Consider the following 17,731-nt stretch of genomic DNA (forward strand, 5'->3'; position numbering starts at 1 on the left):
GCCCTTCCGCCTTACTCAGCCAGCCGCGGAGACGGGCGCGGGCCATGCAGCGGGCAGCAGGGAAGGAGCTCACCCTGGTAAGGGGACGGGGGTCCTGGGATCCCACATCCTAGCGACTCCCAGGTTCAGAAATTCCAGGTCCTCGCCGCTCGGACCCTAACTCTCTGAACCCTTCAGACTCGCCCAGGAGCCCCTACCTCGGGCCTCCCGGCCTCTGACCCATTGAAGTTCCTGGTTTTTCTTAGGGAAGGGGGCGGTGGTGGTCTCTGAGCGTGTCTGCAGGAAGGGCCAGAGACAGACTGAGACTGGACCCTGGACGTCCCCAAAAGCCACCCCATCCTTCCAGGACCCGGGAGGGTACTCGCGGCGCCAAGGGGACTTCCCTTGCCTTGGACCCCACCCCGAGTTTGGCTGACTTCAGCCGGGAAGACCCGGTGTGGGTCCGCACGGGAAAGGGAGCCGAGACCCCAGGAACCGGCCGCCCACGGTGCCCTGAGCCTCCTTCCGCATCCAGGCGCCACTGCAGGACTGGGGCGAGGAGACCGAGGACGGCGCAGTGTACAGTGTCTCTCTGCGGCGGCAGCGCAGTCAGCGTCTGAGCCCTGGGGAAGGGCCTGGGGACAGGCAGGTGAGGAGGGGGTTGGAGGGCGGGGTGGGGTGGCAGGCTGGAGAGCAGGTAAGGGCGGGGTGGAGGGGAAGGGCCTGGAGGTAAGGAGGCTAGGGCGGAGTGGGGCCTGAGGGAAGGGCGGGGCTTAGAGGCGGCTGGTAAAGTGGGAGACCAGGTTTATGGGATAGATGAGTGAGGCAGGGTCAGTTCCCGACGAGCTTCCCGAGCTGGACCTGGGCACAAAACTGGACGGGAGGGCCTAGGCGATCCAAGTTAATGGGGCGAAGCTGAAGGGGGAGGGGGTGGTCTTTAGAAGCAGCCAGGTGAGGGCGGGTGGGGCGGAGAGCAGGGACCGGGATAGCCACTGAAGCGCAGCTGGAGAGCTGAGAGAAACCTGGGGTGGGCGGGGACAAATGAGTCGGGACAGAGAGTAGGGCCTGGAAGCTTGAGCGTGTCCAGATCCTTTGTACCTGGAGCAGGATAATGAATCATGGGGGCCAGATTCAGAGGAATGGGTGGGATCAGACGCAAGATCTGAGCCCCCTTCCTCACAGGCCCCCAGCCCAAATGCCGACGCCTTCCTTCATTACCGCACAAGCAAGGTTCGAGCACTAAGGGCAGCGCATCTGGAGCGGCTGGTGTGGGAGTTGGTGTCTGGAGACCGCGAGCAGGACCCGGGCTTTGTGCCCACTTTCCTGGCCACGCACCGGGCCTTTGTGCCCACTGCCCGAGTGCTGGGCCTTCTCCTGCCACCACCGCCACCGCCCCTGCCACCCTGGTCAGTACCAACTGTAAACTTCCATGTTCCCACCCCAGACTCTCACCCAAGCTGTCTCTCTGACTTAGAACAAGGAAAACTCCCAACCCCAGAATCCTTCCCCTAAGCCCCCCAGCTCTCTTTCTTCACCTGATTGTGGGGCCTCTTCCCAGGATAGAGATCAAGAAGACAGAGGAACAAAGTCTGAGCTTCAACAAGAACCTGAGGTTGGTTTCCCATCTGGGAGCAGTTGGGGGTCCTAGAGATCAAAGTTTGGAAGGTTGGATCTGAGGTGTGGGGGCTGCAGAGCTCCCAGCCTCTGAGGCCCTGCCCCTCTGGATAGGGCTGTGGTGTCTGTGCTGGGCTCCTGGCTGCGTGACCACCCTCAAGACTTCTGGGACCCGCCTGCCCACTCAGACCTAAGCAGTGTCCGTACTTTTCTGGGCTGGGCCGCCCCACTGGGAGCCGAGGCACTGGAGGCAGAGAAGCTGCTGGGGGATTTCCTGGAGGAGGCTTATCGAGAGCAGGAAGAAGAGGAGCAGTTCCAGGAGTGGGCAGGTGAGAGGTTTGGGTAACTGATAGTCCCCTGAGCAGGCCTTTCCTGCTTGCTCCCTCCCCCAAGGGCCTGCTCCCCTCAGGGAGCTACAGATCTTGGACAAAGTTCTTAACCTTGTCTGAGCCTCTGCTTCCCCACCTATAAAATGGAGATAATAACCCTTTGTCTAACATATTGGCGTTTTCTGGCATATCTCTCCCTTCCCCCCAATCCTAACTACAAAGATACTCCACCATTAGGTAAGGATATCTTGAGTGTCCAGCTACGAATCATTCCATTACTACTTGCCTTGGGAGCCACAGAGACTTGGATTTAAATCCTAGTTCTGCCATTTGCTGACTGACCTTGCATAAGTCACTTCACCTCTGTGAGCCTTAGTTTCTTTATCTGTGAAATGGGGCAATGATAGTACTTACCTCATTGGCCTCTTCATTCATCCAACAGATGTTCTCCACTGGCTCTGGGCCCATAACAGCAGGCAGGAGCTCTCAGTTCCCTGGGGAAAACAATCAGTAAACAAGTAAATAAACAAATAATGAGGGCTTGACAAATAATATTATTTTCACGATTGTTATCACTGATTCTTGTTAGAATCTACCACTTATAATGAAATATATACAAGAAGCCATACTGTTTTTTGGTTTTTGGGTTTTGGGTTTTTTTGTATAGTAAGTGTCAGCAAACTATCTGGTCTTTTACAGAAAAACCTACCAATCTATGTTGTAGAGAGCTTTTGAGGGAGGGAAAAATATCCACATACTTCATTCGAGTCTTTGTTCAGTTGTCATCTCCTCGGACATGCCTTTCTGATCCTCTACCCAGCAAATATATTCTCCTACTCTGGGTCCTTTTAGCCTGCCTTATTTTTTCTGCATAGTACTCATTGGTTTTGTCCCTAGCTTTGTCTCCAGGGGCAAGACCAAAGAAGATTTGGTGATAGAATAATTGCATCCTGCTTATAAAGTATCATCTTTCACTCATCTGTGTTCCATCTGATCCCTGTCATAAAAGCATCTATATCCCTAATCCCCATGTTTTAATCCTCAGGTTAAAGCGGCCACATTTCTCTCTGTCTTACAAAGTAGCAGCCATTTCTCTCTCCAGTTGACAGTCTTATTTATATATATTTATCCCTCTATCTTTCCTCCTGGTTACTAAGTGTCTTTCGTCCTCTGCCTTCAAGATTTCACCAGCTGATTCCAAGTCATTGGAACTGCACAGTTCAATGCAGTAGCCACCAGCCCTAAGTAGTATTGATATTGAACTTTAAGTTAAAAATAAAAATTCAGTTCCTTGGTTGCACTAGCCACATTTCTAGTGTTCAACAGCCACCTTGGACAAAACAGGTAGAAAATATTGCCATCATCACAGAAAACTATTGAAAGTGCTACCCTAAGCTATGAGTTCTTGAAGTAAGTGGAGAAAATGAACATTTATTAAATACCTACTGTGCGCCAGGCTCTGGGAACTTAACATCTTTATTTTGGGGTAACTTTTTACTATGGAAAATTTCATACATATACAAAAGTAGAGAAAATAGTATAAAGAACACTCAAACACCCATCTCTCATCTCCAACAACTATCACTTTGAAAATAACTTTTTTCAAGATGATTTGAAGGCAATCCCAGACTTATGTCACTTCACAGATCAATACTTTGGTTTACACCTCTAATTGACAAGGACTTAAAAAATATATAAACTTCATGCCCACAACCATTTCAAACAAGTCAGCAATAATTACTTAATATCAAAAAATAGCCAGTCCATACTCAAATCTCCTCATTGTCCCTAAATTGTCTTTTTTACAGTTGTTCCTTCGAAATCTAAAGATCCATTCAAAGCATTCGGTTGTGTTTCTTAGGTCTCTTTTATTCTATGACAGTCCATCTTTGCCTTTTGTTTAATGCCATTAGGGAAAAAATGGGTCATTTGTCCTTAGCAATGTCTTACATTCTTCTGCATTTGCCTGTTTGCTTTCTCATGGTGACAAGTAGTATGTCCCTCTCTCCTTCATATTTGGTATAAGATCTGTAGGTTTAATTAGACTTAGATGGATTTTTTTCCCAATGCCCACTTTTTAAAACTAATATTTTACAATACCACCTGTCCTAATTTGAAATGAAAGGCATATAATCAAGCCGACTTACACAGATAATTTAAAACTCATAATATGATCTTATAACTGTTACACAGGAAGAATAAATGAAAGCAATTTACAGAACAATAAATTATGCTTGCTAATGTGTCAATGCTTGGGTATGCTATGTTAGGAGACATGGTGAAGTTGTCAGGTGACTTTGTCAGCATCATGGTGAATTTGACAGCCACAAACACTGACTAATGCAGGGGAATGCACTGGCCACACAGACATAGTAGCCTAACTTTGATGCCGTTGTTTTCCAAAATGGTGAACAACACTTGCAATTTTCAAACAAAACAAAATGTAGACAGACTTTTACAGTCCTTGCATTCCTGGAGCCAAAATAATTAGTGTTTATGAGCAAGATAGTTGGGTGCTAAGTAAAGATTACTGTAAACAGGTTTTTCAAGGACGCAAATGTAGAGACCTTTTTGGGAAGGAACATTTGGAGGCTGGGTGGTACAATTCTTCACTGCGCACGTGGGCCCCCCTTACCCAAGGGTCCAACTTCCAAAATGTCCCCTAGGGGGTGCCACCATTGAAAACCACTCTAGTAGTCATATTTGAGTACTTTGTAGCAGTCCCTTAGGCATGATCTTTGATTTAAAAAAGAGAAAGAAAGAACCCAGGTGAAGAAAAGTCACAGAGGGTTTAAAAGCTTGCTTTAGATTGCACAGCAAGCCGGGTGAAGTTTGGATCTGAACTTGGCACTTTCTGACAATAACCTTCCCTTAACCATGAAGTTATATCTTCTCTCACCAAATGAAGACGGCAGAAGATCTTAACCTAATACACGCTCAAAATCATAAAGTTCTATTTTCTACACTGGCCTTTGAGTGCCTGGCTTCAAATCCCTACCCTGCCATTTACTGAAGGTGTGTGACTTAGGGCAAATTGTTCCTGCCTCGGTTTCTCCACCCGTAGAAGGTGGATAATAGTGCCTGGCTCACTAGTAAGTGTGCTAAATTACCGAGTTAATCCAGGCTAAGTGCTCCGTGAAAGTTACTGTTGCTCTGAAGTCCTTAAAAACATTCAAGGAGGTCTCCCTTGAACAAATGAGGACAATGAAACTCCAAGGACTTGCCTAAGGTCACACAGCCAGTCCTGGATTCACCTTTGAGAGTTTTTAATTCCCTTTAATGTTCCCTCAGGACCTCCTGGAACTGCCCAGACCTCCAGCCCCGACTCCCTGGAAGGCTGCTTGGAAGAGGAGGAAGGACTGGTGCAGGAAGGCCCTGAGCTCCTGGACTTCGGTGTGGATGAGGTGGCCGAGCAGTTGACGCTGATGGACGTGGTGAGGACGCGGGAGGGACGCAGGAGGTGGGGAGGAGGACAGATCCCGCTGAACACAGACCCTACCCACCCACCACCACCATCCCCCTCCTCTCAGGAGCTCTTTTCGCGAGTGCGGCCCTGCGAGTGCCTGGGCTCCGTGTGGTCGCAGCGGGACCGGCCAGGGGCTGCAGGCATCTGCCCCACTGTGCGCGCCACTGTGACCCAGTTCAACACAGTGACCGGCTGTGTGCTGGGCTCGGTGCTCGGGGCGCCAGGCCTGGCTGCCCCACAGAGGGCGCAGCGACTGGAGAAGTGGATCCGCATCGCCCAGGTGCGTGTTGCCGAGGTTACGCGGGGGCGAGGCATGGAGGCAGGACTGAGGTCCAAAGAGAGGAAGGGGGCGACGAAGGCAGAGAAAAGCCTAGGAGGGGGCTTGGCTGTGCCAGGCCGGGAGCGATGACTGGGAAGGACGCTGGGCGGGTCTAGCGATAAGAGGATGGGATGGGGGGTGATGGGGTGGGAATAGGATTAGAGGAGGGACCAAAGGCTAGCGAAGGAGGCGGTGGTCCCAAAAGAGACTGAGTGGGCGCGGGGCAAGTGCCTCGGGGGCAGTGAGGAAGAGAAAGAAATGGGGGCCCAGGAGAGAGAGTGGAGTGTGGCAAGAAGAAGGAGGGGAAGGGGTAGAAGGTTGAACCTGGCATGTGACTTGGGTTCAGAGAAGAGGGTTCTGGGTCCAGGAGACATGTGTGGGCGCATCTAGGGCCCAGGGAGGAGTAAGAATAGGAGCTCGAGAAGCCAAGCTCAGAAGGAGGGGATGGGTCTCCAGGTGGGGAAGGGGAGGGGCCCCTGGAGGAGGAGACTGAGTCTTGATAGCACGTCAGATGTGGGGCGAATCGTAGGGGTCCTACCTAGGTTAGAAGTCAGGAGATCAAAAGCGGCTCATACCCTGGGATCAGGCTTGGGGTCTGACGGTTGCCCCCGCCCCGCCCCGCAGCGCTGCAGGGAACTGCGAAACTTCTCCTCCCTGCGCGCCATCCTGTCCGCCCTGCAGTCTAACCCTATATATCGGCTCAAGAGCAGCTGGGCGGCTGTGAGCAGGTGAGCAAGAATGTGTGGGGTGCGCCAGGGCGAGATTTCCTCCCTACCCCAACGCAACTCTGACTCTCTCAGCCACCGACCTTTGACCCCTGTCTCTACCCCCCAGGGAACCGTTATCCACTTTCAGGAAACTTTCGCAGATTTTCTCAGATGAGAACAACCATCTCAGCAGCAGGGAGATTCTTTCCCAGGTACAGAGTCGGGGGGAGGGGAACAGGGGCGGGGCAAGGCATCAGTCGTCCTTGTCTTAACATTCAGCGACCTGTTCCCTACGCCTCAGGAATGACCTTGCCCTTGTACGTAGGCAGCCCCACGTATTTACTGCCTCTGCTGCCCTCATGATAGCTCACACTCTGGTAACTGCCTTATTTATTCATTCAACAAATACCAGAAGTCACAGGGACAGGTCACTTCAGGCTAGAGTCATAGCAAAGAGTGAAAAAAAAAAAAATTGTGCCAGGGACTTGACTTTGATAAGCAAAACTAAAAAATGTGTGCCAGCAAGGTCAGACTGAGGTTCTAATTGCAATTGGGTGCTGGTACTTAGGGTGAGTCCAGAATAGATAGAAGTTCTTCACATTAACCTCATGCAGGTCTCTACCCAATGTCTCCCTCAGAAAAGCCTTTCCTGTGCCCCCCAGCATTTTCACCTCCTTCCCTTTTATTGTCCTGATCTCTACAGGTCCTTAATTACATATTTAGTTTGGTTGTTGCTCTTCTCCCTTGCTAACGTCTGTTCCACGAGGCCAGAGTTTCTGTCTCTTTTGCTCACTGCTGCCTCCCCAGCAATCAGAACAGTGCCTGGCCCAGAGTAGGCACTCAATATCTGTGAGTGAATGAATATCTCACATAAAGATGATCTCAGGAAACAAGGAGCTCTGCATTAAGCACCTGTTGTGTACCAGGCACTATGCCAGGAGGCTCTGCCATGAACCAGACAGACACAGTTCCTGCCCTGGTGGGATTCAAGCCCCAGGCTGGGGAAACACACAGCACAATAATAACTGACTCAGCAATGATATAATTAATTACCAGGCAGAGCAATACCGTGAAGGCAAGGTTCAGGGCATTCCCAGGGGGTTGCCTTGGGGCCTGTTCCATTTAGGCCTGGGCCGGGGATTCTCACGGCCCTGGGGGCCATGGCATCCACAAGCTCCACCTCTGGTCATCCCCAGTGGGGCCTGCCCCTCGCTGTTTATCTGCTCTCTCCCTTCCTCTGTTCCCTTTCCCCTGAGTATGGCCTTTGCACTGGTTTGTGATTGTTGAAAGCAAAATGGGTGTATACTGAGGCAGCTTCCCCGAAGAAGGGGTCACAGAGCCCCTGGAACTGCTCAGTCGTTCCCTTCTCCCAGGAGGAAGCCACCGATGGACTCCAAGAGGAGGACGCACCCCCAGGAAGCCTGACTTCAGTGAGCGATGTGGTTTGAGATGGGGGACAACCGGGACCCTCAGGGAGGGGATGGAGTGTGATGGGGTTGGTGATAGCTGAAAGTGACTGGAGCTCTGGGAACCACAGAAGCTGCCCCCAGGCCCAGTCCCCTACCTTGGTACCTTTCTCACGGACCTGGTTATGCTGGACACAGCCCTGCCGGACATGCTAGAGGTCTGACTCCTGACCCTTGACTCCTGACCCCAGTACCACTTGTCCTCAGAACAGTGGGCCTCCTGACATCCCATCCTTGACCTTGCCTACACTCCTGACCCTAGACCCCTTAGTGCAGTGGGACTCCTGACATCCCAATCCCTGACCCTGACCCTTCATGCTTGACCCCGGATACTCCAGTTCAAACAAAGTTTTCCCCCAGGGGGATCTTATCAACTTTGAGAAGAGGAGGAAGGTGAGTGGGGACTAGGGTGAGTGTGTGTGGAGGCGGGGACCAGGGTGGAGCAGGGCAGGGTTTCAGAAGCTGCCCCCTCAGGAGTGGGAGATCCTGGCCCGCATCCAGCAGCTGCAGAGGCGCTGTCGTAACTACTGCCTGAGCGCCCGCCCACCCATCCTAGCTGCCCTGCGTGCCCAGCACCAACTCAGCGAGGAGCAGAGGTGACCACCCTGTGGCCTGGCCCATCCCCACTCCAGCTGACCCTGGATTACATCCTGTGTACCTCTCCAAATCTTCCTAAGATCCTTCTCCTGAGCCCGGACTCCCAACCTGTGACCTTGCATTATCTCCAGCCCAATTGAGGGCCCCAAATGACCTCCGACTTCAAACTTTGACCCCATCTGACTTTCTGACTTCAACCTCTGACTTCAACATGCAGCTGGCTATTCAATACAGCCATCCCATCTATTTTCTTCCCACCTCTGACCGTGTCTGACCTATGACCCCATTCATGACCCCTATTTGACTCTCTGAGCCCAATCATTGAGTCTCAGTTTTGAGTAACTGACTCTGACTTTGATGTATATTTGACCTTCTAATTCAACTATCCCAATCGTTCTCTTTCATTCTATTAAATTCATGACCTTAACCATTGACCCCAATGATTACCTGACCTTGAACTCTATCCTTGATCCAATGTGACTCCTCAGTCTCACTCTGTGAATTCCTGTGTGACCCACCAACAAAGCCATCCCGTCTCATCTCTAATAAGACTCTAATGCTGTGCGACCCCATTTACTACCCTGACCCTGACATTTGGTGCCCAACACCTGACTTTTCCCCACAGTGCCCAAAACCCAGCTCCCAACTGATTCTAACTCTTGTCTCCCAACACCCTCTATCTGTACCATGACCCCACAGCTATCGTGTCTCCCGTGTCATTGAGCCACCAGCCACCTCCTGTCCCAGCTCCCCACATGTGCGACGACGAATTAGCCTCACCAAGCGTCTTAGTGCGTGAGTCTTGGGGTGTGCACGTGGGGGGGTGATATGGGCAGAGATGAGGGGGCTGCTCCTGGAACTGAGTCTGCCTTCAGCCTAATCCCCTGTCCCCATCCTCAGGAAGCTGTCCCGAGAGAGAGGCCCATCCTCTGGTGCAAGTCCTGGGGACCCTCCATCACCCACCTCCAGGTGAGCATCCCACTCAATGAAGGGACTGGAGATGGCAAAGTCAGAGGTCAGGGCAGCCACCCCACCTCAGTCTCTGCATTTTGCCCAGTCTTTCCCCAGCTTCCCCACCACCCAGTCCTAGAACCAGGGACCCTTCTCCAGGAAGTCCCCCAGCCTCTCCAGGGCCTCAGGGCCCCAGCACCAAGGTACCAGGCCTGCCTCTGTGTGTATGTGAGACTGGGCACCCAGAGATGTATGTGTGTGTACACAGAATTTGGAGGCCAGTTGTGTACATGGGAGATTGTACACATGCTTGGCTCAGCACTCAGGATATCTCTCCAAGGGACCATGTGCATCTTCATGGCCCCGACAGGAATTGTCCTCTCTGGCTTGTGCTCAGACCTGGACCAGTGCATTCGCTCACCCACAGGGCTCTCCGGTGTGCAATCACACACTTTTGTAAGAACGTGTGTGCCCCCAGATATTTGCATACGTAAAGGGGAAATGTGGGCATGAATAGCCACAATATCCACGGGACCATGTACAGGGCTGTTCAGGGACATGGACTTGTGTACGTACAACAATTGTGAGCATATGCGTGTACTCACTGTTCTGCGTACACAGGATTTCTTGCCTATGAACATGGGTTTGTGTGTTTACCAATCATGTGTAAATTTGTGTAACAAGGAATGAAGAGCCATAGGTGATGGGATTGCACAAATACGGGCTTATGTGTGTACCTTCATTGTGTGTCCTTAGGCTTCAAGTGTATATGGGCATGCATTGAATACATCAATGAGGGAGGGGACTAGTACTCTCCCAGCACTCAGACCCTGACCCCCGTTGCCTACAGCTGCCCCTGGCCTTGACCCTGAACTGCCCTCGCATCCCCCTTGGTGGGCAGCAGGGCTCAGAGGCCCGGGTCATCCGAGTCAGCATCGACAATGACCACGGGAACCTGTATCGGAGCATCCTGGTGAGGGGCTGGACTGGGGACCTACTGGGGACAGCCCTGCTTTTGGAGCTCAGGCTGTCATACCTCACCTGACACCTTCTCTTCCCAGCTCACTAGTCAGGACAAGGCCCCCAGCGTGGTCCAGAGAGCCTTGCAGAAGCACAATGTGGCCCAGCCCTGGGCCCATGACTACCAGCTCTTTCAAGTCCTTCCTGGGGACCGGGGTGAGCAGGGACAGCTTGGAATCTGGGCTGGGGCCCAGCTGAGAGGGTGGCAGACTGACCAGGGTCAAGGATGGCCCTAAAGATACAGGCACAGAGTAGGAATAAGATGGAGCAGGGTGGGAGTAAGAGGCAGTCAAATATTTGTGCCTTGATTATGTGAGTTGTGTGGTTATCCTGGCTCAGTGTGAGACAAGGGAGCACCAAAGATGTCTTCCTAGGATTTATGGGGAAATGAGATTGTCCAGGATCAGACAGGAAAGGGAGTATAAGAAGTCTTCTTGGCTTAAAGGTATAGGATCATGAGGTTGTTCAGGCTTGACCCGGTGACGTATGAGACTGAAAAAGGTCTGGGTTTTATTTTGAGGGGAAATTAGTTTGTTTTCAGGCTCAGCTCTGAAATTATCTGATCTTGGCATAAGAGAAAGCCACAGGGTATTGAAATTTGGGATAGAGGAGCATGAAGTTGTTCATTCAGTTTTTGTAAGGGAGAGGCAAGAGTTGATATGTTAAAGGACATATGAAGTTGGCTGGACACTAAAAAGGATTATATGAGGTTGTTCGTGTGTCAGGTGTGAGGGCCACAGGTTATGCAGGCTGGAAGTGAGAAGTCAGAAGTTGTCCAAATTCATGGCGAGATCAGCATGAACTTGGCTGGGAATTGAATGTGGAAGTTGTTTGAGATGGGTGGCCTGAGTTTACCCAAACTTGTGGTGTAGATTATCTAGACTCTAGGGGAAATGGCAGGAGTCTGCCTAGGTTTGTTGATGGGGAGGAGACATGAGGTTGTGTGACTTCAAGTGAGAAATTGTCCAGGTTCCCAATGAGAGGAGAACGAGGTTGGCTTAGCACTGACTGAAGTGACCCAAGGTTGTTCAGGCCAGGGTGAGAAGCAGAAGGTTACCTAGGTCCCTTATGGGGGAGGTATGAGGTTGCATGGGCATTTCATCATTATGTCCACACCTGGCCAGAGCTCCTGATTCCTGACAATGCCAACGTCTTCTATGCCATGAGCCCAGCTGGCCCTGGAGACTTCATGCTGCGGCGGAAGGATGGGCCCGGCGCACAACCTCAGTCTCCCTGACCTGAGGTGGCCCTCTCCTGCCTCCAAGACACAGGTCCCATGGGCAGCTTCTATCACCATGAGGGTGGGGAGGGTGCTTCTCTCCCAGTAGAGCCCATTGTGCTCTGTACTCTGTGACCCCTCCCCAACTTTATTGGGCTCCATCCCTCCAGTGCTCTTGGCACTGGATCCTTATTCCAAAGTCATCAGCCCACAGAATGGCTGGTGGAGAGCTCCATCACATACTGGGAATCAGACCCTTCCCCAGAGAAATCTTGTAACTCTTGGAGATACATCAGAACTGACAGAAGTGGATGAAAATAATGACCAAAGTTATGAAACAGGAACCAGTCTTGTTTGTTCTGCGCCTGTGCATGTTCACTCTCCATCCAGATAAAAAATGTAAAAGAAAAGAAAAAAATTAAGACCCCTAGGAAAGGGGTTGGGTGAAGCATGACTAGATGCTGGGGAGTAGGGTGGAGTATGGTTCTGTCACACATACACATAATATTTTTAGAGCAATATGCTTCTTTTCTGCTGTGTATATGGGAGATTAAGAAATGAAATTCCATTGGAATCAGAGACAAATAACATCATCACCCATGAGTCAATAATAGCTGTGAGGATAGAAGGGGAGTGCGAGTTGTCTATCAGCACTGGAATAAGAAGAAACAGAAGGCAGCAATGAAATGAGCGGTAGGTCCACCAGCAACGGAATCACAACAACAACAACAATAATATGCCCACTTATTCACTACACTCTGTCCGGACACTAAACAAGAGCTTTATATCTTATTATATTAATCAGGATTCTTTTTGTTTCAAGTGGTTCAAACAGGCATTGGCAAAAAAGGAAATTAATGGCTCATGTAATTGAAAAGTTGAATGGGGCCACATTCAGGCACAGTTGGATCTAGGGACTCAAAAGATATCAGCAGGATTTCATTGCTGTCTCTGGGCTCTAATTTGCTATAAGAATGAAACTGTCCATTTTCTCCCCACCCCCCAAATCCAGTCACCTTCTCCAATGGTAACAGAGCCAAGGATTTTTATTTGGCCACCCAGAGTGAAAACTAGCATTTCTAGGCTCCCTTACAACAAAATGTGGTCATGAAACTAAGTCCTGGCCAATGAGATGTAAAGGGAAAGGGTATGGGTAAATGCTAGGTCCTACCCTTAAAGACAAGGGGTAGTCTTCCCCCTTCCTTTTCTGCCTCCTGCTGTTTAGGATGAAAACAGAGTGGGTCAAGTTGGATGAGGTGGTTCACATCTTCTAAATAACTGAAAAACAAACTGGAAGGAGCGTGGCTCTCTGATACCAGGAAGCTGCCATATTATATTGCTGCTACTTGGATTGTTACATAAGAGAGAAATAAATGTCTTTTGTACTTAAGCCACTATTATTTGGATCTCCGTTACAGAAGCCAAAAGAACTTTTAAAGTAAGGTAGCCCCACTCCAAGTCAGGCTCACACCTCCTGGGAACATGCCAGGTTTACATCCCACCAGCTCCATCCCTAACATGCAAGGATAACCCTTTTTTCCCATAAGCTCCAGCAAAAGTCCCACAGCAGATGCCCACTGGACCAACTCATGTCATGTGGCCACCCCCGAACCAATCACTGTTCAGAGGAATGTAATATGCTGATTAGCCAGGCTTAATTAACCATCCTTTGAGCTGACAGAGAAACTTCAAGTCACAGGAGTGAAGTCTGGGAGTGCACAGAAAAGGAAATAACATTTGGGTTCTTTTATTAGAAGGAAGAATTCTGGTGAATGAGCAAAAAACAATCCCTAGGGTTCTAAACATTGTTTTTGGAGCAATAACGGGGAATGTGCAGGCCATCTCAGGTGGGAGAGGAGATAGAAGAATCTAAGCATCGTGTAGAGTCTGGTGGAAGACAGATTACAGTATACAATATGCTACTTTAAAGGCTTTGGTTGAGGAGGGGTTGCCATGAGTATGAAAACCTTGGGACCAATTGGATGTGAGTAACAATATCCTTGAACTAGCTAAAGCAAATAATTGCTGTATGATGCAATATGTGAATTGTATCTCAATAAAAATAAAATAATTGCTGTCCTTACCGAGTCCTTATTATATGCCAGGCACTGTTCTAAGAATTTAACATTATGTAATTTAATCCTCATAATAGGCCTAAGAGTAGGCACTATTATTTTGCCCATTTTATATACGAAAAACTGAGACGAGGAAGGATAAAGTAACTTATCCAAGGTGGCGTGGTAAGTGATAAGGCCGGGGCGCAAAACTGAATAACCTACGAGGTACCAGAACATGTACACTTAAACATTGGGCTAGTTTGCCTCTTAAAATTACAGTTTACAGTTTCTGTCTCCCTCTCTTCTCACACACAGTCCAAGTGCCAATTTCCTGAGGAAGATATTCTCACTGAGTCACTTGTTTTTTTAAAGTGCGGGGATACTCCGGCATAGCTGTATCCAAGGTCTAATACAAGATCAACTGTTTCTTTGCATCTCTTAGCTGGGTTTATCTCTAATTTTTCCTCTACAAATATTTCTTGAACTCCTGTGTGCTAGTCCCTGCTCTAGGTGCTAGAAATACAGAAATGAACAAAACAGACTAGTGGGGGCAGTGAATCAAAAACAAAACATCGAATACATTTTAGGAGATATTAACCATGGGCTATGCCAAATAATAATAACAATATACTACTACTAATACTACTACTACTAATAATAATAGAAGGAGAAGAAGGGGCAGCAGCCACTTTAAGGATTATGGGGAGGGTGAGATGGAAGGGTTACTATTTTAAGTGGGGTGCTCAGGGAGAGTTTCATTGAGGAGGTGATATTTGGGTAGAGGCTTGAATAAAATGAGGTGACCCCTGAAATTTAGAGGAAGAACCTTCCACACGGAGGGAATAGACGGTGCAAAAACCCATGTTAGCGTCATTATCAAGCAATTTCTTCCCTCCTAATGGCAAAGATATTCTTGGCTACTCCCTCCGCCCACCGTGTTAACAGCCCTATAGAAAGTGACACAATCTTTCCCAGTAATTCCAGGTAAAATCCCAGGATGGAAGCTCACTGGTTGCATTTGGATCACATACCCAATCTGAACCAATCACTGTGCTCCATAGGGTGGTCAGAAGCGGGAGGTAGTTACCCCCTTACTCCAGGAATGTACCTCTGTTGGCTGTTTACTCCAGTTTAAACTCAGCCCATGCAAATAGTTTTTATGGTTTGTTCTATAATTACTTTCCAGATTATTAAAAGTAACTGCACACTCCTTGTAAACAGACATTTTTTTCCAAAAAAATTACAAATAAAATCTCACACTCCAGACTAAATGTAATTTTACAAGTACGGGATCATGTCGTACATACTGTCTGGCAACACTGTCTAGCATTGGGTACTCAACAACTAGTCACTGTTACAATTATTATTTATTCCTACCCAGACTGGGAGAAGATGTTGATTAGCACGATAATATCAGTAGCTTACATTTTTGGAATGTTTGCTATAAGCCAAGCCAAATTTTACAGATGAGAAGGCTGAAGCTCAGATAAGGTAGGTCACCTGTCCAGGGTCACACGGAAAGTGTGTCTGACGCAGAAACCCCAGCTGTTCCCGCCCTGCAAGCGGCAGTGGGGCCAGCAAGGCCCCTGCCCCTCCCGCGGGGCCGAGCAGAGCCGATGCCTCCTGCTTATCTCAACCCAGGCAGCCCGCTGGTCCCGCCCCCTCGGGGGAGCTGCCACTTGGAGGCGCCTTGCCGGGAAAGGCCTGGTCAGCTGTGTCCGGAGGAGGCAGCTGCTGACCCAACTGCGGACTGTGCCAAAGGTGGAGGAAGGGGAGGGGCAGGAGCTCTGGGCCCCCGGTGGCGGGGGCTGCATCATGGATCACCTCAGGGCGCCCCTGTGGCCTGGAGTCGGCTCCCTGTGTCTCCTGCTTGCTGGAGTCGCCTGGGCTCCTCCACCCAACCCCCTGAGTCCCAAGTTCGAAAGCAAAGGTGAGGATGGAGCTTTGTGTGGACCCCTGCACTGGGTCTTGAAGGGCTATGCTGGGGCCTGAACTTCCAGCCTGGGTCCTGGGGGCCAAGCTGGTGTCTGAATCCCTAGAGTTGCTCCTGGCGGGGCGTGCCGGGGTCTAAGTCTCCAGACTGGGTTCTGGGGGAGAAGCTGGAGAAGGACGTAAGGTTCCTGTTTTATATTTTCAGGGAGCCTGGGACATACTATTCTAATGCAGGCAGGGGTGGTACTGAGTCTGGGCTCTGCAGCCTAGAGTCCCTGAGAGGAGGGGACCTAGCGGACCCTCCAGTGGGAGAGTGAGGAAAAAGCCGGGGTCCGAGTTAGGGGCAGTGCCTCAGGCGACTGTAAACACGGTTTGAGTGCGGGCACCAGATCCTTTGCCCCGCCGGGTTGAGGGAGGGGTGCTGGGGGCACGGTTGGCGCTATCGGGCAGCAGGGAGCCTGCCGGGGCCGATAGGGGGCCCCGCCTCCTCCACACACACCCACGGGCTCGCTAGTCTTGTGCCTGGGCGGCCAGGCAGCAGGAGGCAGAGGTCTTGAGTATTGCGCGCAGTTCGGCTGGTCGCCTGGTGGGCGGGTGTGTGTGGGGGCGACAGTAAGTCCAGCAACCTGCGCATGGGAGTTGGGGGACACCACCTTTGCGTACGCCTAGAGGGGCCCCGCTTGGGTAGAGAGCGGGGTGGGGCTTCTGTCTTATCGGTCCGTACAGGCGGCGAGAAAGAGGGGGAAGACACTGTGGTTCAAGGACAGGCCTTGGCCCCCAACCTCTCCCCTTGCTCCCCCCAAATTCCCCAGCGGCCCTGCTGGCGGCCCGCGTGCCCGAAGAGCTTCTGTGCTTCACCGAGCGGTTGGAGGACTTGGTATGTTTCTGGGAGGAAGCAGCAAGCGCCGGGATCGGCCCCGACAACTACAGTTTCTCCTACCAGCTCGAGTGAGTCCGACCCCGCAGGCGGAGCGCCCCCACGGGTGGAGGGGGTGGGCGGGCAGGCGGCGGCTGGGGCCGCATGGCACCACCTCTGCTGGTCACTGGTGGGAAGCCCGAGGAGTCAGGGCTGTCATGTCCCCTAGTGGCCAGGGCCGGAACACTCTGGCAATCACCGCTGAAGCGCGACCCCAAACATCGGGGCTGGGACAACACCCCTCCAAATCAGGTCTAAGGCGTCGCGTACGTCAGGGCTGGGACGCCCCCTCGTGTTAGTATCCAAAATGCTCCCACAGTCCGGGTAATACCTCCTAATTTGCTCCCTTCGCTCCCTGGTTCTTCCGCTCACAGAGGTGAGCAGTGGAAGCCGTGCCGCCTGCACCAGGCGGCCGCAGGCCGTGGAGCTGTGCGCTTCTGGTGCTCGTTGCCTACGGACGACACATCGAGCTTCGTGTCCCTGGAGCTGCGCGTAACAGCAGCCTCCTCGGGAGCTCCACGCTACCGCCGTGTCATCCAGATCAACGAAGTGGGTAAGTTAGCCAGGAATGGGGGTGTGGTTGGGAGGTGTTCTCGATCTGCGCCCACCTAAGCAACTCTTCTCCGCAGTGCTCCTGGACCCCCCAGCAGAGCTGGAAGCACGGCGGGCGGACAAGGGCGGCCACGTGGTACTGCGCTGGCTCCCACCGCCTGGGGCCCCTATGGCTAGCCTTATCCGCTACGAGGTGAACATCTCTGCAGGCAGCGCAGCAGGGGGAGCGCAGAGGGTGAGGCAGGCCCCTACCACTCAGCCCCAAAGGCCCAACCCCTCTAAGTCCCCCGCAGACAGTCACCACAGCCCCGCCCCCATGGCCTCGCCCCTCCAGGTCGCGCCCCTGACATCCCATTGCCCGACATCCCATTGCCCTGGCGCCTCATACAGCTCCAGGCCCCCAACAAGACCACTTTCTCAAAGCCTCCCCAGCCCACCTGAATATAACTCATCCCAAACTCCAGATTCCTTCAGAATCCCGCCTCCTCTATGCTCTGGCCCTGAAGTTACCTGGGGCCTTGTCCTGATTGGCTCCAAGCCTTCCTGGGCCCCGCCTCCTACTTTCATTGTCCCGCCCCTCTACAGTGCTTGGGCGCCGTTCTTCCTT

At 51.4% G+C, this 17,731-nt stretch overlaps 2 protein-coding genes across 7 annotated transcripts in view; both read left to right on the top strand.

Annotated features, from left to right (window-relative positions):
- Positions 1 to 13,746, top strand: RGL3 (ral guanine nucleotide dissociation stimulator like 3). Of its 6 annotated transcripts, none has more exons than XM_025040061.1 (19): positions 1 to 77; positions 515 to 628; positions 1,162 to 1,385; positions 1,538 to 1,591; positions 1,708 to 1,922; positions 5,214 to 5,356; positions 5,453 to 5,668; positions 6,332 to 6,435; positions 6,542 to 6,626; positions 7,788 to 7,844; positions 7,952 to 8,038; positions 8,241 to 8,273; positions 8,355 to 8,476; positions 9,177 to 9,272; positions 9,378 to 9,446; positions 9,517 to 9,631; positions 10,279 to 10,401; positions 10,490 to 10,604; positions 11,573 to 13,746. In XM_025040061.1, the coding sequence occupies exons 1-19, from the start codon at positions 45 to 47 to the stop codon at positions 11,683 to 11,685; spliced, it is 2,118 nt and encodes a 705-aa protein (XP_024895829.1). In that variant the 5' UTR covers positions 1 to 44; the 3' UTR covers positions 11,686 to 13,746. The 6 variants fall into 6 exon arrangements, 4 of the variants coding, with proteins under 4 accessions (XP_024895829.1, XP_015453892.1, XP_024895830.1 ...); XM_015598406.2 differs by having other exon boundaries at positions 9,535 to 9,631; XM_025040062.1 differs by having other exon boundaries at positions 1,210 to 1,385.
- A 1,662-nt stretch (positions 13,747 to 15,408) lies between these two features.
- EPOR (erythropoietin receptor) overlaps positions 15,409 to 17,731 on the top strand; it is a 5,927-nt gene continuing 3,604 nt past the window's right edge. The window contains exons 1-4 of the mRNA XM_006905845.3: positions 15,409 to 15,654; positions 16,469 to 16,604; positions 16,947 to 17,125; positions 17,202 to 17,359. Of these exons, the coding sequence (XP_006905907.1) occupies positions 15,540 to 15,654; positions 16,469 to 16,604; positions 16,947 to 17,125; positions 17,202 to 17,359 (588 nt within the window). The 5' untranslated portion in view covers positions 15,409 to 15,539. The remainder of the gene's footprint in view (positions 15,655 to 16,468; positions 16,605 to 16,946; positions 17,126 to 17,201; positions 17,360 to 17,731) is intronic.

This window comes from Pteropus alecto, unplaced genomic scaffold, assembly GCF_000325575.1.
Source record: "Pteropus alecto unplaced genomic scaffold, ASM32557v1 scaffold761, whole genome shotgun sequence".
Taxonomy (NCBI): domain Eukaryota; kingdom Metazoa; phylum Chordata; class Mammalia; order Chiroptera; family Pteropodidae; genus Pteropus; species Pteropus alecto.

Coding starts and splice junctions, on each gene's coding strand:
- RGL3 (XM_025040061.1), top strand. CDS start 45: ATGCAGCGGGCAGCAGGGAAGGAGCTCACCCTG. Junction 78..514: donor CAGGGAAGGAGCTCACCCTG/GTAAGGGGACGG, acceptor TTCCGCATCCAG/GCGCCACTGCAGGACTGGGG. Junction 6,627..7,787: donor GCAGGGAGATTCTTTCCCAG/GTACAGAGTCGG, acceptor CCCTTCTCCCAG/GAGGAAGCCACCGATGGACT.